Source organism: Azolla caroliniana, unplaced genomic scaffold, assembly GCF_043228905.1.
Source record: "Azolla caroliniana isolate FFs.n. ecotype wild unplaced genomic scaffold, voAzoCaro1.0.p SCAF_5, whole genome shotgun sequence".
Lineage (NCBI taxonomy): Eukaryota > Viridiplantae > Streptophyta > Polypodiopsida > Salviniales > Salviniaceae > Azolla > Azolla caroliniana.
The window spans coordinates 7,532,587-7,543,885 of NW_028230440.1; the positions used below are offsets into that span (position 1 = coordinate 7,532,587).

The following is an 11,299-nucleotide window of genomic DNA, read 5'->3' on the forward strand; positions in this document are numbered from 1 at the left end:
TTGTGTCATAAGTTATCTCGTCGTTGTCGTGAAGATCCGTCACTACGCGCGGATCATGAGGCGGAACCACCGGGGTTCTGGACCGGAAGGATTCAAAGTTGGTACAAGCTTTGGCGCAAGCTTTAGCGAGAAAGTACTTAAGATAGATTGGGAAAGAGAGAAGTTGAGATTACATGATTGAGAGAGATTGATTGAACTTTTAACTTTAGATTTAAGAAACAAGTTACACGATCAATTTGATAACGAATTTCTTCCTCTTAATTTTCATAAAAAAAACCGTGCTTTTCTCCTCCCCCTTCCCTCTTTTATAGATGCTCTCATGCATATGATGCATGTGAGGGTACAAGACATGCATAAATTGCATGTTTGCCATTTGGCGCTTATGTATTACATGTGGTGCATGATAACCATGTCACTCATTTTAGTTCTCATGTATGAGAATTTACATGTAAAAGTACAATGATAGAAATATAATTTTAACTAAATAGCATGGCTTAATGGTAAGCCAATTGACTCTTAACTTGGAGGTGCAAGGTTTGAATCCTTACTTGCCCTCCTTGTATATGTATATATATTTATATATTTATTTATCTAGTCGCCGGACGCCGGTTCGCCGGATACCATCGGTTACCGGTGCCGTCGGATCACCGTCGTCGGATCACCGGCTCCGGATTGCCGGTTCGGTTTTGGTTGGCCAAAACCCTTTACGAGTAGCTAGCCCACCTCCACTCTTAGTTCAAGTTACCTTGAACTCTCTATGCTCTACACATAGACACAAAGATAATATCTTTTGCTCCACCTTATATATGATGAGAGTTGTATTTGTCGTGCCTATGTGGGATATCTCATAATTTTCTCCTTTCCTTTTACAAACTTTAAACCCTTATATCTTGACATTTAGTTGTCCGTTTCTCGTGTAATAAAGTGCATTCGAAACCTCCATCATTTTGTACTTAGATATTAAATCTATTTAAAATGTTATCTTCACAATTATTGTACTACGTGATTCATACTCGATTTCGTACGTTTTATGGGATTTTCACACTATTGCCGAAAATCTTCACGACATCCACCCCCACCAAACCGCACGTCCTCTGGTACGTGCCAAGAAGAGAAGAAGTGAGATTTCGGCTACGATGATCAATTAGATTCCTCCATGTCTTCATTTTCATCCGGCCTATTATGTTCATTGTCGAGGTAATCGAGGTCAGGATCCTTGTCTTGTCTTTTCTTGAAAATCTTTACTCTTTTTCCAGCAATGGGTACGGCCAACCTTGATCCGTCTAGTTCTGCAAGGTGGTATGTGGCATTATCGTTGGCACTTGTCACCACATACGGCCCGAACCATCTTCTTGCGAACTTCCTTGTTGTACTGTGTTGATTGTCAAGGGTGCTGTCATAAACCAAAACCCAATCCCCTTCTTCAATCTTCTTGGGACGAAGTCGATGCGTGTTGTCGAACCGAACTTTGTTCTTTACTCGGGCTGCCTTCATCATCTTTCGCGCTTTTTCTAAATCTTCAGGTCTTCTTTCAAGTTGCCTTATCCGCGCCGCTAATAACTCTTCTCGGCTCATCTCGTTCTCCCACGGTATCGCTACCCATGAGGCGATCGTCCTTTCGATGGGCATAATCGGCTTTTGTCCATACATAAGCTCCGTCGGCATATACCCTGTCACCGAGCTATGTGTCGTTCTATCGGCCCACAAGGCATAGGGTAATAGTCGTGGCCAATTCCCGACTCGACCGTTGCATGCCCGTACGATGGCTTTAACGATAGGTCCATGCCCTCGCTCGATCTTCCCATTTGCTTCCGGATTGTAGGCAGTCGTGAGGGAGAGCTTCACGCCTAGTCTTTCGAAGAGCTCTGTCGCTTCGTGCGCGTCCAACTCCCCTCGGTCAGCCACTATCTTCCCTACACATCCATATCGGCAAACAACATCTTCAAGTAAAAATTTACAAACGGTTGAAGTCGTCTTATTTGTCAAGGCTCGTCCTTCCACTTTATTTGTCAAGTCTTCCCTTGCCAGCGCTAAGTACTTCATTTGTCCCACTCCCATTGGCATCGAGACCAGATCCACCATCCATTTGAAGTGAATAGTGAGTGGGTATGTCGGCTTTAACTCATCACGATGACGTATATTTGAATATATTTGGCAAGTTTCACATGTGGACACGAAATGGAGTACATCTTTGTACATGCTTGGCCACCAGTACTTCTCCTTCAATTTTTTGAACGTTGCCCATGTTCCTCTATGACCTGCCCAAGCACTCTCATGGAATTCGGTCATCAGCGTCTCTTGCTCTTCTTTCTTTACCACCACTCGACGTGGTATTCCTGTCCTTCTTTTTGGATGTCGCCAAAGGAATCCTCCCTTCAAGAAGTATCGGTAAGCTTTCTTTCGGATTCGTAGGGCCTCCTCCTTTGTCAACGAAGCATCTGTCGTCAATGTTCTTAGGAATCTACCGATGAGTAACCATTCTCCTTCGTACTCGTTCTCGTTGAAGGCGTGGAGGGTTTGCGTGTCCTGGTCTTCCGCCGACAATCGAGCCATCTTGAAGAAGTCGAGCGCGACATCTTCATCTTCCGAAACCATGTTACTTCCATTTGAAAATCTTGCCCTCGACAGCATGTCAGCCATGGCGTTCTTCTTCCCTACAATGTGACGGATCTCTGGGTTTAAAGACTTGATGTAGGCGATCCACCTTAGCATAGCAAGATCTGGGGTCGCACATCCCGAGACCATTCCGAGAATTGGGAGACAATCTGTCTCTATTATCACTTCTGACCCGATCAGGTAATCTTTGTCCGTCTTCACTGCTGACACAATACCCCAAAGTTCCCGCTTGACTTGGGCATATCTTTGTTGCCGTTCGCTGAGAACCTTTGCTCCAAACCAGATGGCATATCGCGCATTATCTTCACCTTCTTGGTTGATGACCCACCCGATTCCGGTTGGACTCGTATCTACGGTCACGTAAATTGGTTTCCCTTCGGCATAGTCGGCCTTCCTTAGTGCCGGAGCTTCAAGAAGCAGTTTCTTTAATCTTCGCGTCGCCTTTGTGTGCTCGTCTCGCCATTCGAACTTTATTCTTTTCTTTAGTAGTCCATATAACGGTTCGGCGACATGAGCGTAGTGAGGAATCCACATATGATAAAATGCGCACGCTCCAAGGAACCTTCGAACCTCCGTTTGGTTTTCGCATTCTTCTTTCATGTCTTGGATTGCGTTCACTTTGGATGGCGAGGGCTTCCGGCCATATGCTCCACACAAGTGACCTACCACCAAGATCTCCGGTTGCCCGAATGCGGATTTTTCTCCCGAAAATGTCAAATTCGCATCTTCAAGCCTTTGAAGCACCTTCTCGCAATCTTTCATATGATCCGCAATGAACTTTCTACAACCTTCCTTATCTTTCGATTCATCTTTCTCCTCATCCGAACATCCTTTTATCGGAATATCATCCAAGAATGGCATCGTGATGTCCGGAATGCAATCCTTCAAGACTTTATTCATGGCATTCACCATATGAGCCACCGAGTTCGTTGCGCCTTGGGGTAAGGTACACATCCGCACAAGCCCGATTGGAGTCCTCATGGTTGTAATGTCCCGACTGTCGATCGCCAATTGGAATTGGTCATATCCGGAGTAGAGATCGCCAATGGAGTAGATGGACCGGCCCGCAAAAGCTTCGGCAAATTCGTCCACGCTCAGACCGATTCCGGCATTTCGAATTGTCACCTTGTTGACGGGTTGAAGATCTTGGATGAATCGCAATGATCCATTCTTCTTCGGCACCGTGAACCACCTATTGGAATAAGGAGCATTCGACGGTTCTAGAATTCCCATACTCACCTTCTCCTTTAAGAGCTCGATCAGCTTTGGAAGGTGTGCTCTCGGAACCAGTATCGGTTTCAAATTCCAAGGCACATGAGGCACCGTGAAGATCACCATCGGCTCTATAACCTTTGGGTCGGCGCATCCGATTTCTCGTGGGAAGAATGCGAAAGCCTTCCCATGTCTCTCAAGCATATCGCGAAACATTCGCTCCTCTTCAGGGAGAAGGAAATCCTCCTTTCCAACTCGTAGCTTCCCCTTCGTCTCTTTGGTGAAGTCATGACCTATCTTCTTCGGATCTCTTAAGCTTGGATCATTAGCGACTTCCTTCATCTTTTGCCAGCTATCTTCCGGTAGCGGAACCACAACTCGCTTGATCTTCTTATCCACCGTTTTATATTTCGTGTTGATGTCAGCTTCCTTCATCGAGATGCCACGACGGTATTGATCGATGATAGCGTACATGTTGACGGAGTTAACCGAAATCACGCGTTGGTTGTGAAGATAGCTCAAGTCCACGACGTCCTCGATTTCGCCGATGGTGTCGTTAAATGAGGCTTCTTCCATAATATGAGTCACGAACTCTCCTTCTTCTATTATATTCTCTTCTTTCAACATCTTCTCAAATTCTTGTATCCGGCGCTTGTGCTTCTTGTCGGGTAGTACTAGTTTACATGCGCCACTAGGTGTGACACATGTTGCTTCTCCTTGCAATCCACGCACTCTTCTTTCTTGTGGGGTCTTGTGATTGCTCGGACTATTTGTGCCCCATGCTTCAATAGTCCGCTCTAAAAATCCGAGGATTCGCCTCCGAGACTATCTCGATTCCTTTCATGATTGGCTCGCACCGTTAGGAATTGGACCGATCTTTGGTTGTCAAGACTCTTTATTCGTGCGAAGGCTGCTCCATTATCGAACAGTTTGGTCTCCATCCGAGATGATGTGATATAAGGTTGCCCTAGGATGACAGGATGCGACGCCGATTCTTGTACGAAGAAGTGTTGATCCATCTCCACATCCCCGATCGTGACTTTGACATTGGGACAAGCTCCGTATAAATCCTTCGTAGACTTTGTTGCCACGCGAATCTTCCATCCGTGGTTTGTATTGATTGGCCATCTTCCTTTTTTGTAGAAGTCGGTCGACATGAGGTTGATCTCCGAGCCGTGGTCGATCAAGGCTACCATGGTCTCTTTCTTCTCCCCGATCTTCACCGGCGTCTCCGTTGTCGCTCGTGCCCAATGAGGTCGAGTGTAGTGGCTGTCCACCATATCTTCATCGATTTCGCCTCTTGCCATCGTTATGGCATTCGTTTTTGCTTTTTGCGGCTTCTCTTCTTCCTCGTCCGATTGTTGTCTCTTTCTCTTTACAAGGTCCACGATCGTGTCATGGAACTCCTTCGTAATGCCAAGCAATTCCCTCAAGGACAAAGTTACGTGGCTATCAAGAACTCGTTCTTCGAGAATCTTCTTTAGGTCCGTCGTCTGCTCTATGTCCGACCTTAGCTTATAGGTAGGTATGGTCCTTGTCCTCCGAGCGGGGTCTTCGACACCAACCTTCACGGGCCGAACCGTTTCTTCAACTCGTATGCTCGGCTCCCCTTTTCGGCTTGATTCTCGTTCCTCCGTTTGTAAAGGTCGACTCGTCTCCGCATCGTCCTTCTTTTTCGCGTTCCTTGTTTCATGTCTTTTTGATGGCCTTGCTCTTCTATTCTCTTTCTCTTTTCTTTGACGAACACCTCGTGGTTGTCGCACATCACCTCTGCGAGTATGGTGTTGTCATCCACCGGATCCGACCACCCGGTTATGCTTTGCACGTTTCGGTCCGCAAGCTCTACCTCGTTCGATGTGACTTTTCCCTTCTTCTCATATTCGAGAACGGAAGTCCGAAACTTTGATCCCGCTCTAGCAGCTTCAGTCTTGTCTTTCCCGACTCTTATTCCGGCCGACGCAGCATAGTGCATCGCATCCACATGAGTCGCATCGGCATCCTCCATAGATTTCTTCATTCCTCCTCTTCCGAAATTCACCCGTAGGGGTCTTCTAGTCTCGCTTGAGCAGATAATGTTGTCCTCTATGTATACGATATTTTGTCGAATTGCCTCTCGAAGGCTCGCACAATCCCTTCTCATGTGGTCCATGCTATCGCACCACACGCATCTAAAGGGTTCTTTTCCTTTAGGGCCCCGACGATTCATGTTGGCTAGCGTGAACTTCTCGAACTTCTTCGCTAGCTCTTCAATGATGTCGTCATCAATCTTCTTTTCTTTCACGTTACTTTGTCTCAGCGGCTCAGCTACTTTCGGCGGTCTTGCTTTCTCCGTGGTAGTCGGTCCCGTCAAGTCGGTGTCATCAACCCATTGGCGACGTTTGTCGAGCCTATTGCATGCCCGCTTCACCGCGATCCAGTCCGCTACGAGCCCATTTGCTTGGGTATCATCTTCGAGAAGAGTCCCCAACTCCCGTCTATCCTTTATGTCCACGGCCTTCAAGAAGTACAAAGTCTTGTCCTCTTCAAGCAACACTTGGTCCGTATTGGGGAGACGACTAAACATCTGGTCGAATTCGTCGTACACCCTCGAGACGCTCATCTTCTTATTCTTCTTCTCTATCCACTTCATCAGGGCATGTCGAGTCATCCTCGTTGAGTCTTCAGTCACGAACTCCGCTAGTATCATTTTCTCGAACTCGGACCATGTTGTCTTACCTTCTTGAAGCTCGATGACGCGTCTTTGGATGTTGTTGGCGACAACTCTCTTGAAGCTTGCGATTTGACGTGCCCCGGACACGTCCCTCTGATTCATCTCCCTTCTATATGCATCAAGGAACTTCGTAACGTTCCTTCCATCGAATTGGCCCTCGAGCTCTACGACACGATCGACAGCCTTCTCCACGCTCGCGTCGTTGTCCCGAGATCTCATCATTTGCTCGACGATTAGCATCATCCTTTCGAGCTCTCCCGCTTGGTTGCTTGAGGACGCCATCTCCAAGTATTAATCTCGACTTGATCCTTCCTACCGCCTCTTTCACGTCGGGTTCACCACTTAATTATGTCGTGAAGATCCGTCACTACGAGCGGATCGTGAGGCGGAACCGCCGGGGTTCTGGACCGGAAGGATTCAAAGTTGGTACAAGCTTTGGCGCAAGCTTTAGCGAGAAAGTACTTAAGATAGATTGGGAAAGAGAGAAGTTGAGATTACACGATTGAGAGAGATTGATTGAACTTTTAACTTTAGATTTAAGAAACAAGTTACACGATCAATTTGATAACGAATTTCTTCCTCTTAATTTTCATAAAAAAAACCGTGTTTTTTCTCCTCCCCCTTCCCTCTTTTATAGATGCTCTCATGCATATGATGCATGTGAGGGTACAAGACATGCATAAATTGCATGTTTGCCATTTGGCGCTTATGTATTACATGTGGTACATGATAACCATGTCACTCATTTTAGTTCTCATGTATGAGAATTTACATGTAAAAGTACAATGATAGAAATATAATTTTAATTAAATAGCATGGCTTAATGGTAAGCCAATTGACTCTTAACTTGGAGGTGCAAGGTTCGAATCCTTACTTGCTCTCTGTGTATATGTAAATATGTATATATATTTATATATCTAGTCGTCGGTTCGCCGTATACCGCCGGATCATCGGCTCCGGATTGCCGGTCCGGTTTTGGTTGGCCAAAACCCTTTACGAGTAGCCAGCCCACCTCCACTCTTAGTTCAAGTTACCTTGAACTCTCTATGCTCTACACATAGACACAAAGATAATATCTTTTGCTCCACATTATATATGATGAGAGTTGTATTTGTCGTGCCTATGTGGGATATCTCACAATTTTCTCCTTTCCTTTTACAAACTTTATACCCTTATATCTTGACATTTAGTTGTCCGTTTCTCGTGTAATAAAGTGCATTCGAAACCTCCATCATTTTGTACTTAGATATTAAATCTATTTAAAATGTTATCTTCACAATTATTGCACTACGTGATTCATACTCGATTTCGTACGTTTTATGGGATTTTCACACTATTGCCGAAAATCTTCACAACACCGTAACACCCTTTGGTGAAGTGTCTTAAGTGGACACCTTGTGTTAGGCTGTTGTCCGGCCCTAAGGATTAACAATAAGCTCAAATGCACTATGTATACATAAGCAACTACATGTATAGGAGCGCACATATTTTTCTAGCTAAAAAATACACAAAATATATGTTCTAAAGTGTACTTAGTAAAAAGTGAAGAGGAAAGTTTGAAGCATGACCACCTACTAGCATATTTGTAGAATTGTCACAAACCTTCACTAGTAGAGTCACACAATTTCACTTTCCCCATTTGAAGTCCTTGTTGGTCCAACTTGCATTTTTGTGCCCTCCGCAAATTTTCACAACATCGTACTTCAGATATATGGTTTGCTCAAAGGTCATCCCTCTTTTCCTTTTTCATTCATCACCAACATCATTGTCTCCTCTTTTCTTTTGGCTTCTTTCTTTTGCCTCAAGTGTTTTTTAGGCATCCACTTGCTCATCAATCCTTTTTATTTCCTCAACAACCAAGATCTTGTAATTTTGGTAAGCTATTTTGACAAAGCCCACATTCATTCTATTGGGCCTCCCATCCATCCTTTTTATTTCCTCAACAACCAAGATCTTGTAATTTTGGTAAGCTATTTTGACAAAGCCCACATTCATTCTATTGGGCCTCCCATCCGGTTGCCATGTGGAATCTTTTATTGGCCTCCTTTGTTTCGTCACTCTGAAGTTTCTTTAAAAAAATTGCCTAAAACTCAACCTTGCATGAATTATGACTTCTCGTTTCTTATTCAACTCTAATCCTAGCTAAACTGGAATAATATGTTGCACATTTCTCCTTTTAGCTTACTCCATGAGCTTCTCCACACCATCATGAATGAAACTCATTTCCGAAGCATGGGGAATCCATTTGTCAAGGAAATTGAGAACATTACAGTATAACACATTTTGGAAGTCCTTGTAATTCCTATCTAGTGGTCTAGGGTACCTTTTACAAACCTTGAATGTTGCTGGATGGGAGGTGACCAAAGTTGGACATCTTTTATATATGATCCTAGAAAATCATTGACAATTTTCCCCTTGACATACCCTTCCACTACCTACATTCTCGATCTTGGCTGGCTGCACATATCGTGTGTCCCCTGTTCCTAATGAATCTAGGGCCCTCGTACATTGAACCATATTCTCTAATGGATCCAATGTGACAAGAGACAACAAGTCCTTTTAACATCACGTTGATATGAAACTAGACCCTCATTGTCCTCCAATAAAATTCCTCTGTCATGTCTATGTTCTACATATAGCACCTTGAGGAACACAAAAACTTTATTTAGTCTAATATAATATTGTCAAGTGCCAAGAGCCACCCAAACATTCTTTCAAATTCTTAGGTGGCAGTGAGAACCATTGTTTTCCTTGAAGACTAATTCCCTTTGTCATCTTAATGGAGTCATTCAGAGCATATTCTTTTAACAATAATCCTTTAAAAGTTTTCCAGCTTGGGTTGGTTGTTTGAAGTTTGAGTAGTCAAGCTTAAAGGATCATTGTCACAACTTTTGCAAAAGTGTTGAGTCGTCTAGCCTCAATTGTACCTCTCATATCCATGTCTACTTTAAATGCTTCAACAAAGTAGGAGAAATCCCTTGTGTCAAAATGGTTGATGGTCTCCACAATCCTTTCTATGGCCATGTCAAATCCCCTCATGTTGCCCATTCCTAAAGCACACAACCCATCATCATTGGTACCATCCTCAGAATGTTTTCATTAGATTTGTGGTCTTGCCATATTCCCCTATCGCTCTTTCTCATGAAGTTAACCAAGATGTCATGGGAATACATGTGCATGCTGTGAAATGTGAATGTGATCACCATGATTTTGAACCAAGGGCAATGGGCTTGAAGATGTTTTCTTTAGAGTTTGCCAAAGTTGGATGTTCGAGATGGTACGAAAACATGCACCCAAATATTTCTCCTTTTAGTATGTGAGGGAACACTTAAAAGTTCCCCATAATAACGTGTGTGCATATGGAAGTGTGAGATTTCCTATTTTAACGAGTGATTGTATTGTCATAATTCGAGCGAGAATGTGTGCACCGAAGCTGAAGCTGGTGCGCAAGTGTATGTTCACTTATGATAGCTGTGTTCATGTATCTTGTATCTACAACAAGGTGGGGCCGTCCCCGGATGAGCTCCTTTCTAAATTGAGGCGAGGAATGTCCGACACGAGATGCTTATGGACGGACAGATTGGACGGTCCAGTGACGGGTTTTACCAGATGAGCACATGTGTGGGTCAGGGACATGGGTGAGAATTACTGGGAAAGCAAAGGGGGGTATGGTATGTAATTACCTAATCCCATTCCTTTTCATTAATCATGTAATGCCCCTTTTTTAAAATAACTGTGTCCAGCCCTCCTTAATTAGGGTTTCCGTCTGTTTCTGTCGCACCCTTCTTTTATACATATTTCTCCTATCATATCGATCTATTTGTTTATATCTATCCCTAATCTCTGCTTTTAGCTATGGCGCTCTCGCTCCGTTACATCGACAGTGTCATAATTCTCTCGATCTCCTGCGCCACCGCCTTGATCTGCGAGGCCATCTCATGGATCCTCATCTACAGAACAAACTCCTACAAAAGCCTTCGATCCACCATTGATAAAGCTTCAAGAAAGCTCGAACTAATGAAAGGGACGGGGTCTTCTGCCGTATCTTCCTCCTCCTCCTCCTCCTCATCGTTGTCATCATCTTCTTCATTTTCTTCTGTTTCCAAGAGTTCTAAAGGTAAAAAGATGGATCGATTAGAGACAAGTTTGAAGGAATCAAATCGCGATCTTTCTTTCTCGAAGTTCAAATCAGGAGGAGTTGTGGCCATAGTTCTTCTGGTTGTCTTCGGTCTTCTCAACTCTCTCTTTGAAGGCAAGGTTGTGGCGAAGCTTCCTTTCGCTCCTTTACCTTTTATTCAGAGAATGAGCCATCGCGGTCTCGGTGGTGATGATCCAACAGACTGTGCCATGGTTTTTCTCTACTTCTTATGTTCTGTTAGTATTAGATCAAACCTTCAGAAACTGCTAGGGTTTGCTCCGCCCCGAAACGCCGCTAGTGGTGGCATATTTGCCATACCTGATTCTAAGACTAAGTAAAGTAAAAGAAAATGCAAGGTATAACTATGTCTGCTAGTCTCTGTCATATTTTTGACACTTTTGGAGATTGTCTGTACGATGATTCCTCTATGAATCCATAATTGTCAATTTGATATTGTCCTGCAAATATTTTACTCTGGTTCCATCTTATCGAGTTAAAAAATTTATTTTTGTATGCACTTTAGAGAATAGCAGGTTTGATGTCTAATTCATTCGGTAGAGTTCCAACATCAATCTCGAAATTCATTACCTAGAGTCGAAATGTTGATCAATGGATCCATTTAG

General features: G+C 43.9%; 1 protein-coding gene across 1 annotated transcript; it reads left to right on the forward strand.

The window, feature by feature from the left end:
* The first annotated feature begins 10,336 nt into the window (after nt 1–10,336).
* LOC147864005 (uncharacterized) lies at nt 10,337–11,141 on the forward strand. The gene has a single exon (XM_087319093.1). It carries the CDS (start codon nt 10,394–10,396, stop codon nt 11,012–11,014), a length of 621 nt encoding a protein of 206 aa, XP_087175219.1. The 5' UTR covers nt 10,337–10,393; the 3' UTR covers nt 11,015–11,141.
* Nucleotides 11,142–11,299: the final 158 nt, after the last annotated feature.